General features: G+C 42.1%; 1 protein-coding gene across 2 annotated transcripts in view; it reads right to left on the bottom strand.

The window, feature by feature from the left end:
- TAF6 (TATA-box binding protein associated factor 6) overlaps positions 1–19,741 on the bottom strand; it is a 1,437,250-nt gene that overhangs the window by 117,011 nt on the left and 1,300,498 nt on the right. For both annotated transcript variants that reach the window (XM_044077259.1, XM_044077258.1), the window contains one exon: positions 16,409–16,612. In XM_044077259.1, the coding sequence (XP_043933194.1) occupies positions 16,409–16,612 (204 nt within the window). The remainder of the gene's footprint in view (positions 1–16,408; positions 16,613–19,741) is intronic.

The raw sequence follows: 19,741 nt of genomic DNA, 5'->3' as shown, positions 1-19,741 counted from the left end.
TAATAAAAAATTTGAAAAACTTAAATAAAATGATACAAAAGAAATACAAAAAGAAATTAAAACACCCAACAAAAACTGGCCAGAATTCCTGTAACATGAATGAAAGGGGAAGTGAAAAGAGGAAAATTAAAGAAACCCTAAGTTTATATTCCACGCAGTTCTGGAAAACGAAAAAAAAAAAATCACTTTTCCTGTATATATGTGTGTGTGTGTGTGTGTGTGTGTGTGTGTGTGTGTGTGTGTGCATGTGTGTATTTATAAGCATTTTTAACTGCCAGTGTCATTTTTTGCAGAGTAACATAACCATGTTGTTGTCTTTCGGCTTTTTCCGGTTAGGGGTCGCCACAGCGGAACTCCAGTCCGCTAATGACTGGCAGTAGATTTTGACGAACGCCGAGGTGCCAGCTCGACGTTCAACCTTCAACGAAGGCACGCCCATTTACACACGTCTTTCGAACGCCCACCCAACCGCGGGGAGGACATGCAGACTCCACACAGAAGGCACTCCCTGCACTCTAGCCGAGAATCGAACGGGAGAAAGTACAGTTTTGTACCTACCATAAATGTAGATGTTCGAAGATCCACATTGCTGCAGTCCTTACACTTGGGTAGTCCGCTGTCCTCGGTCGGCCCGAATATCAAAGTATAAGGCTGACGTCGGTCAAGGCGCATTTGACTGACATCAGGACGTCAGGGTACAAATGCGCATGACCGACGTCATATCCTCAGTCTTTTCTTGCCCCAGATGTCAGAAGACCCTAAAAATAAAGGTCAAAACCAAAAGACAGCAAACAAACAACCAACCACCCTTGCACTAATTATATGTACAATATATACAATATACACAATATTTACAACCCAACCCACACAACCACCTCTAACTACAGAGGGAAGGAGGGAGGGTAAATTGGACTGCAGCAATGTGGATCTTGAACATCTACATTTATGGTAGGTACAAAACTGTACTATGTTCTTCATCTCACATTGCTGCAGTCCTTACACTTGGGTAGAATCCCAAAGCAGAGGTAAGGGAGGATGGCCAAACTACAAGGAAGCAGGAGCTGCCAAAATGCCCTGCAAAACAGCAGTGGCAAAACCAGCCCTGGATTTAGAGTAAAGTGGTAGGTGATAATGCCTAGAGAAAGTATGCACTGAACTCCAAGTAGCTGCCTCCAAAATATCCTTGGTCGCCACTCCCCTCAAAAATGCTGTCGAAGTGGCAGTAGCCCTAGTGGAATGAGGCCTAATCCCAGCTGGAATCTCCTTGCCATGATGGGAATAACAGAAAGCAATGCAAAACCCAATCCACTTAGAAATAGTTTGTTTTGACACAGGCTTGCCCTGAGAACTCAAAGCAAAAGAAACAAACAACTGCAGAGACTGCCTGAACCCTTTAGTTCTGTCCAAATAATATCGCAACTGCCTGTGTACATCTAAAGTGTGCAAAATCTTTTCCCCTTTATTTTGGGGATTTGCATAAAAAGTAGGCAAATGAATAGTTTGGTTTAAAGCCACACTAGAAACCACCTTAGGCATAAAGGAAGGATTAGTACATAAAGATACCCTATCCTTATGAAAAATCAAGAAAGGCTCAACTGCCATAAGGGCCTGTAATTCAGAAACCCTTCTTGCAGAGGTAATGGCCAACAAAAAGGCAGTCTTCCATGATAAATATTTCAACTCAGAAGTAGCTGCAGGCTCAAAAGGTTGTAGAGTGAGTTTCTCCAACACAAAATTGAGATCCCAAGCAGGAGTAGGAGCTCTACGTGGGGGTCTTATATTCTTTGCCCCTCTAAGAAATTGCTTGAACAAAGGATGAGAAAACAATGGAGGGTCACATTCATAGTGAGCTGAAATTGCTGCAGCATGAACCTTAATAGAAGAGAAGGACAAACCTTTGTCCAGTAACTCAGTAAGATATTGAAGAGCCACACTTAAATTGGGCTCAGAAACATCAAAACCCTTTGCTGCACTCCAAAATAAAAATCTCTTCCATTTATCTGAGTACACTTTCCTTGTACTAGGCCTTCTAGCTTCCAAAATCACATTCAAAACTTGTTGTGGAAGTTGAGACCCTCTATGGTTCAAAACAGAATATGCCAGGCTGTTAGGTGAAGAGAGTGAAGTTTGACATTGAGCAAATGGCTGTCCTCCTGTGACAACAGGTGTGGAATCGAAGGCAAAGGCCATGGAGGCTTCCGTACCAGACTTCTCAGTAATGGGTACCAGTGCTGTCGAGGCCAATCTGGAGCTATTAAAATCATCCTTGGCTTGTCCTGTCTGACCTTTAGAAGTACCTTTGAGAGGAGAGGCAGAGGTGGAAAGGCATACACATGAAGATTGCTCCAATTGAAAGAAAGAGCATCCACTTTCCAAGCTGTGGGATGAAACCTTTTGTGCAAAACTTTGGCAGCTGATGGTTTAGTGGAGAAGCGAACAGATCTATGTCTGGAGTTCCCCATGACACTGTCAATTTCTGAAATACATGAGGATCCAATTTCCACTCGTGGGGATCCATAATTGCCTGCTCAACACATCTGCTAAGGAGTTCTGTGCTCCTGGCAGAAACCTTGCCTGAAGATTGAGCTGTAAACTGAGAGCAGTCTCCCACAAAATCATTGCTTGCCTGCATAGAGGATAAGAATGTGTTCCCCCTTGCTTGTTGATGTACCACATGACAGTTGTGTTGTCTGTTAGAATCAACACCTGCCCTGGAAGAAGTAAATCCTTGAAAGCTATTAATGCAAACTGGACTGCTAACATCTCCTTCAGATTGATATGTAGATGTTGTAGTCTGGCAGGCCACTTGTCTTGTATCCACTTTCCATTTAGATGAGCTCCCCAAGCTTTGTCTGAGGCATCTGTCGTTAAAATCTGACTCGCCTCTGGCCGGGTCACAGAGAGTCCCTTGTTTAGGTGACATTCCTGAGCCCACCACAAAAATTCCTTTTGAATGCAAGGTATTATTTGAATGACAGTGTCCAGATCCTGGCAGTGCTGTGTCCATACATTTTTGAGATACCATTGCAGCTTCCTCATATGCAGTTTGGCATTGGGAAGCACCAGAATACAAGATGCCATGAACCCTAAGGCTTGAAGGACTGTCCTTGCAGTCAGCCCGGACTGATGAGATAGTCGATGGAAGTAAAGGGAAAGATTCTTTTGTTTGTCCGGGGTTAAAAAGGCCATCTGGGCTGCTGTATTCAGTCTTACACCCAGAAAGCACATGTCCTGAGAGGGTACTAGACTGGACTTTATTTCGTTCACAGAATACCCCAGGCATCTTAGCACTGCTATCACATATTCCAAATGATGAAGAAGCTCTTCCCTTCCTTGAGCCAGAATCAGGCAGTCGTCCAAATAAGGATAGATCTGTATTCCTTTTAGCCTGAAGAAAGCTATCACTGGAGCCAGAACTTTCGTGAACACTCTGGGCCCAGTAGATAAGCCAAAGGGCAATGCAGAGAACTGATAGTGAGAAGTCCCAGCTCGAAAACGCAGATACTTCCTGCAACTTAGTCTGATAGGAACATGAAGGTAAGCCTCCTTGAGATCCAAAGTTACCATCCAATGATCTTTGCCCAGCAGAGGTAAAAGCTGTTGTAACGTCAACATTTTGAACTTGGGAATGTCCAGATAAGTGTTGAGGATAGATAAATCCAAAATTGGTCTCCACGTGTTCCCTTTCTTTGGTACTAGGAACAGGCGAGAATAAAATCCTAGGCCCACTTCTGGCATAGGGACCGGCTGTATGGCCCCTAGTTGAAGTAACAGAGAAATTTGCTTGCGAGCCTCTATTCTTTGTTGAGGAGGAACGTCTGGCATGCCCCTGAAAGGAGGCAAGGTATGGAAATAAAACCTGTAACCTTGGTGTATGATATCCAATACCCATTTGTCTTGGGTAATTAAACTCCAATTTTCTTTGAAAAGTGCCAACCTTCCTCCCAAAGGCGCTGCCAGACGAGAAGGCTCTGGCAGCTGAAAAGGTAGGTCATTGGGTCTGTTTACTGAAAGGACTGACCCCTGCCCCCACCAGAAGACTGTGCAGGAGAACTCCTGTCCTAGGCCTGAAAGAGCCCTGAGCTCTGCCCCTACCACGTCTAGATCTACCCCTAGACTGGGAATCATAAGAAGGATACGTCCACCCTTTAGCAGGCCAATTTCTACTAAACTTTGGAGGTTGAACCTGCAAAAAATCTTTAACAGTCTGCATAGACTTAGCCTTGTCTTCCATTTTCTTTAAAACTGCCTCAACAGGAGAACCAAACAACACATCAGATTGTAAAGGAGCATCTAAAATCCTTGTTTTAACATGGTCAGATAAATTTTGATCCCTCAGCCAGGCGTGCCTGCGAAGAACTGACCCAGTGGCAGCCACCCTAGACGAGGCCTGTACAGCATCAAAACCACATTGCAAAGAATGCTTACCCACCTGTTCAGAAACATGTACCAAATCTTGTAACTCTTTACAATCAATACCTTCCGCCAGAGCATCAACCTTAGACTTCAACTGTGAAAGGAGATAGTTTTGGTATTTTAACATGTGAAACTGGCAATTCAAAGCCCTCATAGCCAGAGTGGAAGAAGTATAAACTTTCTTCCCCCATCCATCCAAGGCCCTGGCTTCTTTATCTGCAGGAACCGGATTCTTGACAACAGAAGCCTTAACACCCTTAGGCCCCTGGCTAACAGTTTCTGGGTCTGCCCTAGGACTCTTAAAAAGATACTTATGAACTTCAGGCACCCTGTAATACCTATCCGGTTTAACAGGAGCAGGAGGCAAAGAATCAGGATTAAGAGAAGCTTCTGTAAAAACATCTTCCACTACATCCAAAACAGGAGGTATAGCCAAAGGCCTATGCTGGGGTAAAAACAAGAATTCCCTAAGCCTTTTCCTGGAATCAGAGAAGTCCTGACCTTCCCACTTAAAATGCTCCCTCATGGAATGAAGAGTTTCTGAAAAAGAAAAATCCTCAGGAGGAGAAGCAGAAGGAGTAGAATCATCCACATCAGAATCAGAATAAGGAGAGTACTCCTGCAAGTCTTCAGCCGAGGACTCTGAAACATCCGAAGCCTGCTCAAAACTCCCTAGCTCAGGCTCCACCCTAGGTCTCTTATCAGGAGGGGGCAAAGAACCCCTAATCAAAGAAATCAAATCTTCTGCCATTTTAAGCATATGCTTCTTGGGCACAGTTCCAGAAGAACTAGGGGTGACACCAACTGAAGCTAAACCTGGCCTGCCTCTAGGAGAAGTCTTGGAAACAGAAGGAGAAGGCCTAACCACCCTAGGCAGGGAGGGGAGTATAGTAACCTGAGAAGCCCCATCACCCTGACCTGCCTCCTGAGAGGCCACATCCTGCAACAACAAGGTCTCTCCCTGGGATCCCAAAGAAACCTCCGGTGGAACCACCGGCTCCACCGACACCTCTAAAGAACCGGCGTCCGGTACGGACGGTTCCTCTAGCCTAGGCTTAACTGCTTTGTCCTTGTGCTTCTTCGAAGAAGCGGGCGTCGGAGCATCCGACGGCATTTTATAATTGCACCGCTTCCCGAAGACTAACCTGGCACAATCTAATCTCCTCTTTATAGTGCGCTTATTGAATCTAGCACAAGAGCGACACCCAACAACGTCGTACTCAGGCCCTAAACAAGGAATACACAAAGTATGATAATCTCTATGCGGTATCTGTTTCCCACAAGAAATGCAGTTATTCACTTTTTCTGACATCCGTTTAACCACTGAGGCAAGAAAAAACCAAAATATTCCCCAACGGGGTACTTAGCCAACTTTGACTCGGTCTGAAACTCCGGAATCGAAAAATTTCAGAACGCCAACCGGCACTTGCAATACTGCTTCTGCATCGGACCATGCGGCAAAAAAGACTGAGGATATGACGTTGGTCATGCGCATTTGTACCCTGACGTCCTGATGTCAGTCAAATGCGCTTTGACCGACGTCAGCCTTATACTTTGATATTCGGGCCGACCGAGGACAGCGGACTACCCAAGTGTAAGGACTGCAGCAATGTGAGATGAAGAACATCCTCTTGCTGTGAGGCAACAACGCTACTGCTGCACCACCGCGGCATACTATACTTATCCTAAATAAATATCACACATAATGGATAATACCCCATATTTATTCCCCCATTTAACATTTACTCTTCACATAAGTGACAAAGCTGAAGTAAATCCGCAAGACTGTGAAAACGGACAATATGTTAGACCAGGTCCAAGAGTAATGGTGGACCCATTGTTAAAGAAAATGCATCCTGGTGTATCACAGACTCCTCTAAAGCTAACCAGTTTGACAATAAAGCCCCAGACTGGGTACAAATTAAAAGTAACCATAGGAAACAATACACATCTTAGTGCATCCATCTAAACCCCCCCTTCCTCCTCTCTCACTGCTATTAAAGACAGGATACCATCTTACAAATATTCCCATTTGGACCCTGTGAAAATACCATTACCCTTAGAGACTTCAATTTTGATGCTAATGCTTCTGAAGCTAAACAGTTTAACAAAACACAAAATCATCTTAACCCACACCAACTTGTAAAAAAAAAATCATCTTAACCCACACCAACTTGTAAAACACCCAACCAACCAAACATTCGATCAGGAAATCATTCATCAATTGATTATTACTAACATGGTACACCGATGTAAAAACATCAGTATATTACCAGACTTACTAACTGACCACTGTGGTCAGTTAAGTATAGCCTGTGCCCTAAACAGTAACTGTTAGACCACTCCTACAACAGAAACTAGTTACCATTAACTATTAACTGAATGCAATCAGCTGGTCTCCCCTCTACCTGCTTCATAACCCTACAGAGGCTCTGTCATTCTTCACTAAAACCTTATGTGCAATCCAGAAAGAACTTTTTCTCTGTGTATGTAGGAGACTAAGGGAGCAGAAATGTCCATGACCATCTATATCACAACTCTTGTGAAACTGAGCAGCAATGCCTGGTTAACCTAGAAAGACAACTTTACTGATAAGCCACCCGCATGACATGTATTTTTCCCTGAGAAAACAATCTAAGGCTGCAACTAACTCAACCAAATACCTCTTAAAGAGGAAAAACAAATACCTGTTCACAGACAATCCAAAACATTTCTGCAAAGAAATAAAGCAACAGGGCAACTTACAAATATCCCCTTCTTCTCCAGTAGCTTACATATTAACACAACTAGTACTCTTTCAGAGGAATATAAACCTACAATCACCTATTTCATACATCCACCTATGACTACCCAGCTTCACAAAATAACCAAAAACCTCAAATGCACCCTTTAGCAGAATACTCAAAAACATTTTACTACACAAAGATTTCTGATGGGAAAACTACAACCTTTTTACAAAACTTGAAACTCTCCTTAAAATTCTCTTCACTCCACTCTACTTGCTTAGATAAAACTGACAAGCCATTAGCATATACTTGCAACTGTACCTCCAGCCTTAAAACATGCCATAATTTTCTCTCTCCAAAAAGTATCCTCACCCAAAACTGAAAGGACATCCAACCTATTGTTCCCTCTCTGGCCAAAATATTTGAAAACCTTTTTTTTTTCTTTTTACAAGCAGTTGCATAAAGACCTTTATAGCTATGGTCTTCTCTCTTTGACAGGCAACATGATACAACTCTATGCTTAGCAACTGGTTCAAGCTGCAGTATCAATTCAATTCTCCTTACAGCTGTGATTGTCTAACAACATGACCATATCACTCGAAACTGTAAACTACAAACTAAAATTACTAAAATGTAACTTTGGTCAAAGACACCACTAAACATATACTTACAACTTGCGCCTTACTACAGGAAGAGTACCTCCAAAGCTACCTTGCCAACAGGACATTTCAAGTAAACATTAACAACCATATGTATTCTCAAAGAGCCTTTGGTAGGGCTCTGTCTTAGGCCCATTACATTTATTTTCATTCCTCTTTAATAAACTCACCGAAGACTTCCCTAAACTGGATCTTACTTTTTACTCAAATTATGTATTATTCCTTCAAGCAATAAGTATCCCATAAATTCATCTTCAGCAGTTCTTCACTACTGCCAATGATCTGAACCGAATAATCTTCTGATTAACCACAAAACATAAGTTACTATTCTGTTCTCTTCCCCTAACAAAGTTCCTCACTTCCCAATCATTACCATCACAGATAATCAAGTTAATATTGTTCCTTTTGTAACAAATATACAGGTCTCTCATCAATTTCTATCCTTCTTTACTCATACTGACAGTATCATTAATAAAGCCCTTTACAACTAAAACTCTGCTTTCTCTTACTGTCTGCAAAGCCTAGAAAAAATGTCCTCTACAAACTAGACAAACTAGAATACAGACTTACATTACTGCCTGTAACACACAGGATGCAAATTCCTGAAAAAAGAATTATGAGATATACTCTCTTGGCAGACTCTGTCACACCACAACCTTCTACAATGGTTCCTAGTAACAGAATGATCCACATATCTACTCAGCACTTACTATATAAAATATTTAAAAGAGGGTTACTGTCCTCTGTTAAAAAGAAAACTCCCCTTCACAGAAAAACTGCCCCCTAAAAAACAGCCAAGATAATCTCCCTGATTCACCCCCCCTATATAAAACGATCCTTGACGAATGAGCCTTCTCTACACTACTTCAGCTGGAAGTTTGTTCCAAAGAATTGAGCCTAAAGTGTCATGATTCTCTCACAGGGTTCAAAAAGACACCATCAGAGTACCTCTTCAATAAGGTAGAATGTAAATGCTTTAAGCATAACAGTTAAAGAGAGAATCCATTAATGAGGTAACTTACTGTTGATCTGGATTAAACGTTCAGTTCCCTACAAAGCATTAAGAACTCTGCATGCAAACTACATATACACTTTATACCCCTTGGTGCAGTGCTGAGTGCAAAGGGCAAATCAGAGAACTGATACTGTAGGCCAGATGCGGTAAATCTTAACAAATGCCTAGGCTATTTGGCAATACAAATGTAGTAACAGGAGTCCTTTGGGTCTAGTTTTACCAAGAAAGCTAGAGTTGGGATTACAAGTTACTGAAAAAAATAACATCTTGAACTTGGGAATCATGACATGGAGGTATAAGTGGAAAGATTCAGTATTGGCCTCCAGGAATCTTCTACTTTGGGGACCAGAAAAATCCTTGGGGCACTGCTTCTATTACTCCCTGGGACATCATGTTGTGCAGAATGGAAGGAAACAGAGAACTCGGATTCCTTGGGCAAGAGTGAATTTTCAGGAATTTAGGGTAATGACCATTGCCAGGAGTGTCATTTTGTCTCCACAAGCACAAACACACACAAATTCTTGCCAAAATAATACAAGTTTTCCACAAAAAAAATTAATTTTAGAAGGTAAGCTTTCCCCAGTGGGGACTTTTCTGTCCAGCTAGAAGATCACAGCCAACTGAAAAGGTAGGCCACCAAACAGGTGCTTGCTTTAACAGCAAAAACTCATCTAGCTTTTTTCGCTCCTCCTGCCTTTTACAGGGACCACTCTAAAACCTCCTGGTTGGCAGGGGTGTCTCTTGGAAGGCAGTCAAAGCTTCTGGATGCTGGCCAGTGAAGTACATACTGCTTAGGCCACTGGAATGGTAATTCATTTTACAATACCTGGAGGTAAGAGCTTTAGAAAAAGGATGGAGCAAATTATAGTCAGAAATAAATGGAATTTGTAAGAACAGTACATACAGAATAATGTAGAGGAGGAGTATGGTTTAAGGGAAGGCAAGAACTGAGCAATTTAGGTAATGCTGGAGTGAATAATTATTAAAAAAAAAAGAAAGAAAGAAAATATGTTGTGTATGTTGCATAAATATGATAAATATTAATATAGTTTAGTTTATTTTCTACAAAAAATGAAGACAAACATATACATCAGCAGCAAGGTAAAAGAAGCCAACAGTTCTACACTCCATCCTTTAATTTTATGCTAACTCAGAGACCACATCACCTGGTGGTAGGGCTGCAATGTGATGAAGGAAGTGGGAGGCAAGGATAAGTAGCACAGGCCCCCATTTCCTTTGCCCTCATGTTTGGTACTGCCAAGATACAGACAATCTTACCTTGCACTGCCAGATTCAAAACACATGTCTGGGCATATCAGCTTCGGGAAATTAAAAGGTTCTCATTCCAGGTTGCTACAGTAACTGTACAGAATCATGTTACACTGCCTCACATAATCCAGACATTCCCAGACCATGACAGTAATTTGTATGTAGTACACCATTTTTTATTTAATTTCATACTCAAGTTCTTTAGACCTTGTAATAGCTCTGGTTTTAATCCAGAGGAAAAAAATGACTGAGGTAATGCACATTAAACTCAAAGAAAAGAATGATTAAGCAATAACCCATGCCTGGGTGTGGGTAATGCTGGATTTACCCACGGTTGGTGTGGTTTGGTCACGAGGGTGAAGCCCGAGTGGCCAAACAAAGACAACCGTGGGTAAATCCAGCATTACTCACACCCAGAAGTGGGTTATTGGGTTATTGCTATTATACAATGACATTATTAAAGAAAAAAATACTTACTTTTCTTAAATAATGGCATTGTATAATGCCTCCTTGCTGCCCTTCCGCAGCTGTCCGGTATTCTGCGGTAGCTCTGATGTACTGTGCATGCATATGCTTACGCAGTACATCAGAGCTGTGTGTGGAAGCAATGGAGAAAGGAAGATTTCCATTGCTTTTTAAAAGATGTCTCGCCATGTTAAAAGAATTTAACATAGCGAGATAGCTTTAAAAAAAGCAACAGAGAAAGGAAGATCTTAGTTGCTTTTTTTTTTAAAGCTATCTCGCTATGTTAAACTCGTTTAACATAGTGAGATTACAGCAACGGAGCTCTTCCGTTCTTTGTTGCTACCAAAAACACAAAAAAAAAAAAATCAAGACTGGTGATTGGAGCAGATTTCAATGGGCATGTTGGTGAAGGGAACAGAGGGGATGAGGAAGTCATGGGTAGGTATGGTGTTAAGCAAAGGAATGTAGAAGGTCAGATGGTAGTGGATTTTGCGAAAAGGATGGACATGGCTGTGATGGATACATATTTTAACAAGAGGGAGGAGCATAGGGTGACATACAAGAGTGGAGGAAGATGCACACAGGTGGATTACATCTTATGTAGAAGGGCCAGTCTGAAGGAGATTGGAGACTGTAAAGTCGTGGCAGGGGATAGTGTAGTTAGGCAGCATAGGATGGTAGTTTGTAGGATGACACTGGTGATCAAGAAGAGGAGGATGAGTTTGAGGGCAGCATCAAGGATCAAATGGTGGAAATTGAAAAAGGGTAATTGTGAGGTGATATTCAAGGAAGAGTTAAGACAGACACAGGGTGGCAGTGAAGAGTTACCGAATAGCTGGGTAACTACAGCAGAGCTAGTAAGAGAGATGGCTAGAAAGGTGCTTGGTGTGATATCTGGAAAGAGGAAGGAGGACAAGGAGACCTGGTGGTGGAATGAAGAAGTACAAAAGAGTATACAGAGAAAGAGGTTGGCAAAGAAGAAGTGGGATTTTCAAAGAGATTAAGAAAGTAGACAAGAGTATAAGGAGACGAGGTGCATGGCAAAGAGAGAGGTGGCGAAGGCTAACGATAAGGCGTATGAAGAGTTGTATAAAAGGTTGGACACTAAGGAGGGAGAAAAGGACCTGTACCGATTGGCTAGACAGAGGGACTGAGCTAGTAAAGATGTCCAGCAGGTAAGGGTGATAAAGGATAATGAGGAAAACGTACTCACAAGCAAGGAGAGTGTGTTGAGCAGATGAAAAGAGTACTTTGAGGGGTTGATGAATGAAGAGAATGAGAGGGAGAGAAGGTTGGATGATGTGCGGATAGTGAATCATAAAGTGCAGTGGATTAGCAAGGCGGAAGTAAGGATAGCTATGAAGAGGATGAAGAACGGAAAGGCTGTTGGTCCAGATGACATACCTGTGGAAGCATGGAGGTGTTTAGGTGAAATGGCAGTGGAGTTTTTAACTAGCTTGTTTAATGAAATCTTGGAAAGTGAGATGATGCCTGAGGAATGGAGAAAAAGTGTTTTGGTACCGATTTCTAAGAGTAAGGGTGATGTGCAGAGCTGTAGTAACTACAGAGGGATTAAACTGATCAGTCACAGCATGAAGTTATGGGAAAGAGTAGTGGAAGCTACGTTAAGAAGGGAGGTGATGATTGATCAGTAGTATGGTTTCATGCCATTAAAGAGCACTACAGATGCGATGTTTGCTCTGAGAGTGTTTATGGAGAAATACAGAGAAGGTCAGAAGGAGTTGCACTGTGTCTTTGTGGATTTAGAGAAAGCATATGACAGGATGCCTAGAGAGGAGTTGTGGTATTGTATGAGGAAGTTGGGAGTGTCAGAGAAGTATGTAAGAGTGGTACAGGATATGTAGGAGGGTAGTGTGACAGCGGTGAGGTCTGAGGGAGTGACGGATGCATTTAAGGTGGAGGTGGGATTACATCAAGGATCAGCTCTGAGCCCTTTCTTATTTGCAATGGTGATGGACAGGCTGACAGACGAGATCAGACAGGAGTCCCTGTGCACTATGATGTTTGCAGATGACATTGTGATCTGCAGTGAGAGCAAGAAACAGGTGGAGGAGACCCTGGAGAGGTGGAGATATGCTCTAGAGAGAAGAGGAATGAAGGTCAGCAGGACTATAACAGAATATATGTGTGTGAATGAGAGGGAGGATAGAGGAATGGTGAGGATGCAGGGAGTAGAGGTGGTGAAGGTGGATGAGTTTAAGTACTTGGGATCAACAGTTCAGAGTAATGGTGAGTGTGGAAGAGAGGTGAAGAAGAGAGTACAGGCAGGATGGAGTGGGTGGAGAAGAGTGTCAGGAGTGATTTGTGACAGACGAGTACCAATAAGAGTGAAAGGGAAGGTCTACAAGAGGGTAGCGAGACCAGCTATGTTATATGGGTTGGAGATAGTGGCACTGACAAAAAGGCAGGAGTCAGAGCTTGACGTGGCAGAGTTGAAGATGTTAAGATTTGCACTGGGTGTGACGAGGATGGACAGGATTAGGAATAAGTATATTAGAGGCTCAGCCCAGGTTGGAAGGTTTGGAGACAAAGCCAGAGAGGCAAGATTACGTTGGTTTGGACATGTGCTGAGGAGGGATGCAGAGTATATTGGGAAAAAGATGCTAAGGATGATGCTGCCAGGTAACAGGAAAAGAGGGAGGCCTAAGATAAGGTTTATGGATCTGGTGAGGGAGGACATGCCGGTGGTTGGTGTGACAGAGCAAGATGCAGAGGACAGGAAGAAATGGAAACAGTTGATCTGCTGTGGCGACCTCTAATGGGAGCAGCCGAAAGAAGAAGAAGAATGGGGGGTCTTTGCATAATCAAGAGTTTTACAACAGTTAATGTAAAACCTCTTACAATGTAGTAATGGCAAGGAGGCATCATATGATAAGCTTTTCTTCCTTTTTTGCTTCAACAGCATCAGTTCAAAATTTGGATATCCAAAATAACTTTGGTCCTCATCCTTAAACACAGAGAACTAAGCACAGAAGTTGAAAGTATTATCTCAACTGCAACAAATGACCTGTCATCAAGACGTAATACTTCATGATACAGCCCAGACCATTAACCCCCATCCCTCACAAACGTTCAGAGAAATAAAGCTGCACTGCTGGGATGTCAGAAAGGGGAAGAGCATTCAGCACCCCACTGGAAACAATATGTTCACAGTCTATGTACTACACTTGGGTTCCATGACCATATAAGGGATTTCAGGACATCAGTCCTGCTGTGGCCTTTCAACCTCCATGACCATCCAAAGGACCTCTGGTCAGTTCTTCCTGTTTTCACAGCACTTTTCACCCCTCTGGGGATCAGGGGTACCCCTTTTCTTGCCTTCTGAAGCACTGAGACCACACAGCCTCCTCTTATGCCTTCTGATGAAATATAAACAGGGCAGGGACTACGGTCAAAATCTTTTCTTTTCTATTCTGAGCTTCTGTGACTATGCATGCAGAATTCAAAGCATCCGTTCTTGCACCTCCCAGACACATCCAAGATCTTGGCCAACTCTGCTCTAAAGTATTTTACCATCAAACTGCCAATGCTTGGAACAGGACAGCCCAGATACTAATGAAAACAAACAGGATTCTAACATCTGATAGTTCCTATCCCAAAAAATCCCCCACCTTGATCAAACTTCTAGTACATGTCAAACACAGCTGCACTCTTGGCATCTTCAAGGTGGACGTGGACAACTGGATGGACAGCCTCAGATTCTACCCTGGTCTATCTTGTACTGCCCTTGGTGTGGATAGATGGACAATTCCAAATATGGATTATGACTAGTCTTGTAATGACCTGCAGAATGACTGCTTAGTACTCAACTATGAGCTTCTCAAGCTGCCTAAAAGCCCTTAACTTGGCCAACAACAAATCAGCCTATTACTGTGAAGACAACAAATCAGTTAACTCTTATCTTTTTTTTTCTCTTCTACCCATGTTCTCTGTCAATCATCAACCTTTTTTTGGCCAACAGGTCCATTCATTCCACATTACTGGGGAAGAGCCAAGTTGGAAAGGCCCCTTTTTAGGCAGCTATTAGAGAAGTTTGAGGGCTTTTCTGTTTTATGCCCTAGCTTCCTCCATGCACCCAGTGAAGAACTGAGGAGAGCCACACAGTGGGCTGACACAGGAGGACATCCCTCACCCCACTAGGGATATTCCTCTCCAAGCACTGTCCCTCTCCCTATAGAATGAGTAGTGGTTTCTCTATCAGGGAAAGTGCATCTCTAGATGTGCTCTCTCAAATGCCTACATCCTTTCCCACCCCCTAGGGAAGACAAGCAGGTCACACCTCTTCACTCCTCACCCTTCCTACCTGGCTCCTTCAGTCACTAATTGAACCCAAGATGTGCTCCATCCCTCTGCACTCAACAGACAGGCATTCCCTTCTAGTTTTATAGGGTACATTCTGAAGGAGAGTTCTTGTAATGAGAGCCTAAGCACTATATATTCTTGTTCTCGTGGTAATTGTACAGTGCTCGTCTCTCACAGTCCCAATCAAGGTTCTTTTACTTTCTTCTCATTTCCTCATTCCTCCCCCAAAAAAGGAGCATTTCCTGTAAGTCATGACAACTGCCTTGCTAAATAAAAAAAAAACAAATATGCAGACTTTGACTAGTAAAAGAAAATAGGCTTCTGTCTTGCAGTTTTACTGCAATTCACTGACAAGTGGTAGTGCAGGAATTAAACTTGCAGGAGGAGGACATTCTTCAAATTACCTGAATTCCAGTATACCACATATACCCCCCAGAGTTTCATAGCTTGATTCTTTTCCTCACTGGCCAGTAATGGAAACTTTCATAGCCAAAGGGTCACCTTTCCACATCTTTGCCTCTTGCAAGTTTAGATGTTAGAGTCCCATTTCTTTATCATTATGATAGAAACAATGCAAGGAAAATATTTTGCTACCTAGTGATCAAGATATGCTCATATGACAAGTACACTTACATTGTTTTCTATAGGGGAAGAAGTTACCTTAGGTGGAAAATGTATATATCTTGGGTTTTTGTTGATGAGTGAAGGCAAAGACAACTGGGAGACCAAGTAACAGATGAGTGCATTGACAGTGCTACATTTTATGAATTGTACTGGACTTGGGTGGTGGAGAGAAAGAACCAAGTCACAGAGCAAAGCTCTCACTAGTTAATCTGTTTTACCATCCTCACTTACAGTCATGAGCTTTGGATAGTGACCAAAAATATGATGCAGCAGACACAAGCAGGAGAAATGAGATCCATTCACAATGGGGCTGGGTTCACTCTCCGTGACGCAGTAAAGAACATGAAAATCAAAGAAAGGGGTCTGAGAGAAGCCACTATTCCTCTGTGTTGAGAGGAGTCCGTTGAATTAGTTTGGGTGCCACCTACTTGGAGGAGATCTCGGGGCAGATTCAGGGCAAGCTGGATAGATTATACCTCTCTTTCTGACAGGGAAATGCCTGGGAGCTCAGAAAGTGAGCTGGAAACTGTGGCTGGAAATAAGTATGTCTGGTGCAGAACACTCAGTCTGTTGTCACCAAAATCCTCACAAAAACAGTGGATGGATGGACAAACGTACAAATAAATATACATACAAATTCTCCAACAGGGGCAGAAACACCTCTTACACAAGATGATGTGGAACAACTTAATAATTATACCAAGAATCAAGAATTTGAAGGCATGAAGAGCATATTACCAACCCTCAAGTAAGTGGCAGGACTTAATTCAATCCCTCATCTGGAATTGTAACTCTCAAAACCAGCATAATGTGATATTATAAACTGCTGACAAGGACATGACTATAGAAATCACACTATTTTACATAAGGTAGCCACAACAGGTGCTCACAGATTTTCTCAAATAACTTACCTGTTGAGATGTAGTAGTACCGGAAGTTGAAGACATCACTATATACTTCGTTGGAGGTGGGGAAGGTTGTGTTGGCGTGGATGGACGTGCAGATACCAATGTCTGTACTGGCAGTGTAATGGAGCTGGGAACTTTTATGATGCTTGGGGAACGCGTGACAGCCTGTATCTGGGATGTCTGTGACAGCGTCAAGGTTGGCCGAGGCTTTTAAAAAGAAAAGAGAGAGACAGAGACAAGCATTTGAAACTCTTTCCTTTTATTAACTGTTAAAATTTTCACAACTTTTTTTGGACCTGCAGACAACAGATACTGAAGAACATCTTCCATTTAATTCATATTTTGGGAAACTTTATACAAACTATGTAAGAAAACACTACGGTGACTACCACCGATACTTGCCTGTGTGAAAGAAATATGCCAGAACTGTTCACACTCCAGTAGCCTACAATAAAGCATCCCAGTGTTACACTACTGCAGCAGAATCATCTGCTAAAAACATGCCTCCCAGAGTCTTAACACTTTTACAGTCTTTAGAGTTCTGTTACTTTTGAAAAATGAAATGGTGCTGATTTCAATAACACATCTTACTAGAAATTACAGAAACATAGTAAAAGCATATGATACAGAATCAAAAAGATGAAGACAATAACCAGGGATGTACTCATACCAACTGATCTGCAAGAATGACTTTTGCAGCAGATTTCTCTAATTCACTACCACAGTACAACTGCGGTCAATTTGTTAGCTCAAGTGCTGAAGAACATAAATAGTTTCTGCCACTGCAAGTCACAACGTAAAGTATCAGGACAGCAATACGCACCTAGCTCCAGACCTCCCCTGTTCAAGCCATATGCACTAAGCAAACACAATATGAAAAAACAAACACTTGTTTGACAAAGAAAATTCATACACAGCTGCTAGCTTAAAAGCAGTCTAAATATATGTGGACGTGGGAAGGTACTTTGCACTTACTATACAAAGCCTTGCTGTACATGGCAACCATTACATGGTTTACTTACCATAATGGTAGATGCTCGAATAGATCACTGTTGAAGTAACCATTACAACAAACATATCCTGCCAAGGATACCTTATGCCCAGCTAATCTACAGTGCTCCAGTCTCCTTACCTGCATGCCATATATCTGTCTTTGGAATTAGAAGCTGTGTTAGTATAAGAGAGATGTGGCAAAACGCAGTATCTTCTTGCACAAAAGAGGGAGGCTGAAGGCTAAAGATCACAGAAAATCCTGTCAGAAGGGCAAACACAGAAGGGTACCCCACCCTGGCAAGCCGATCAATCTGAACATCTATTGTTATGTCAAGTACACCCGACAATACTATGTTCATAGGTATGTACTAGGCTAATGGCCCTGGAGCCTTTACAAGCCTAGCCCATAGAAGTGCCCTTGCATCGTGCTGCCTGACGTTAGTTCCCAGTGCCTCTATCAAGCAGAACACCACTGTAGTGATCTCCAGAGTGAACTTTCTATTTCAATCCACTCATTAAGATTTCTCTCGAAGAGGTCCAGTGAAGTGCTCTGCTGTCTATTCCAGAGCATGGGCAGTCTCTGGGTTATGAACCTGTCTCTCCAGCATGTTCTGTTGATTGTGGTAATGAGGTTAAGGTCTCTGGAGTGTGTGGTGCGCAGGGATTGGGATTTCTTTAGATGTAGCATTTGTAACAGAGCTGGGTCAGACATGGCTTTGTAAGTCAAGCAGAGATCACCTCTTAGTAGACGATATGAGACAGGGAATAGCTGGAGTTTTTTAGTCTGTCCATGTAGGACATGTGTTTAAGACCTAGGATCCTCTTCATGTGGTACTTTTGTGGCCTCTCCATCTGTGGCATATGTCTAGTGAGGTACATGCCAAATGAGGCATTATACTCGATGACTGGCCTAATGAGGGAAGAGTAGAGAGAGATGATAACCTCTTTCTTCCTGGATGCAAATTCCTTGGTTATGAGATGTGCCACATAGAAGGACTTTCTGACCAGAGTGGCAGTGTGGTGGTTGAAAGAGAGGTTGCTGTCAACCTGTGTCCCCAGATCTCTTATAATGCCTTCAGTGTTCAGAGGATCTCATCGATATGGTAATTAGTGGGAAATGGGGGTAAGATCTTATTCCCCAATTTGTTTACGTATCACTTAACTGTGGTGTCGTCTATGACTATTAAGAGAGTTTCTTGTCATCAACAACGCGGATTTGGTGCTTTCAGATATTTATAAAGGCCATCATTTCTTTTAGGTTTATGCATTTCAGCCTGTGTTGTGGTTCCCAAATTACCTGGACCTTGACATCTTAAGAAAGACTCCCAAGCAAAGTTCAAGGTGTCTGCAACCACAGACAGAGAGACTAGGGGTGAGAAAGACCACACAGGTTGATTAGGACTTGATTGACCCACTAAAGGGAGTCTCTCCACACAAAACTGAAAACCCGAACTGTAAAAAAGATGACAGTGTTGGGCCCAAACAGATTTGGGGAACAACTGTATCATCTTATGTGGTCTGGCAAAACAAATCACATAATGATAGAAGAGGACATAAAACTTAGAAATCTCTGATATTCTTTTGTAGTAGACATTTTTTGTTGAGAAAGACAGAGGAAGTGATGATTGCAAGAAAGCATTTTTCTTGAGGAAATAAAGTTGTGATCAAAGAGTTGTCCAGAAGGAATCCTAGCAGAAACGATACTATGAGACTGAGATCTCATATGAGGTTTTTTTTTTAAGTCTAGGTTGTTGAGAAGATTCACGGTGAACTATAAAATGACACAGTTTCTTGGCTGGTAGATGCTGAGATCAGGCAATCATTCAAATAAAGGAATATGTATTTGCCATGAAGCCTGCAATAAACTGTCACTTGAAGACTGACCAAAAGGTAAACTAAAAATGTAATCCCAAGGTAAACAACCTTAAAAAAGCATCTGTGTTTTTTGTGAATGCTAATGTGGAAGTAAGCATTTTATCACATCCAAGATGGCAGGAATATACAAGAGATAATGAGGGGAAAAAGTTTGCAGTGTCAACAATTTGAGCTTCAGGATGTGAATACAATATTCAGTCTGGAAGATTTTTGCTGGACTGACTTAAAGGGGTTTTGAAAAATGGCTCTGAATTAAAAGGTCTCTCTTTGATATTTAAGATTGGGTGATGAGAGTTGCGCAATCCCTTGTATTAGTTTGCCACTTTTATTTTATTTTTTTTGAGAGATTCACCAAAGAAATTACTGAATAAATGGTCTTTTTCTCCAGAGGGGAATTCAACAGTTGTGCTTTTATGTGCTTAGACAAAGGCTGCTACTTAACAACAAATATAAGCAAGAGGTATTTAG

This window comes from Protopterus annectens, chromosome 7.part0 (genome assembly GCF_019279795.1).
Source record: "Protopterus annectens isolate FY-2018-M chromosome 7.part0, PAN1.0, whole genome shotgun sequence".
Lineage (NCBI taxonomy): Eukaryota > Metazoa > Chordata > Ceratodontiformes > Protopteridae > Protopterus > Protopterus annectens.
The sequence above is the reverse complement of the archived record's forward strand: the minus strand, read 5'-3'. Positions and strand labels throughout refer to the sequence as shown.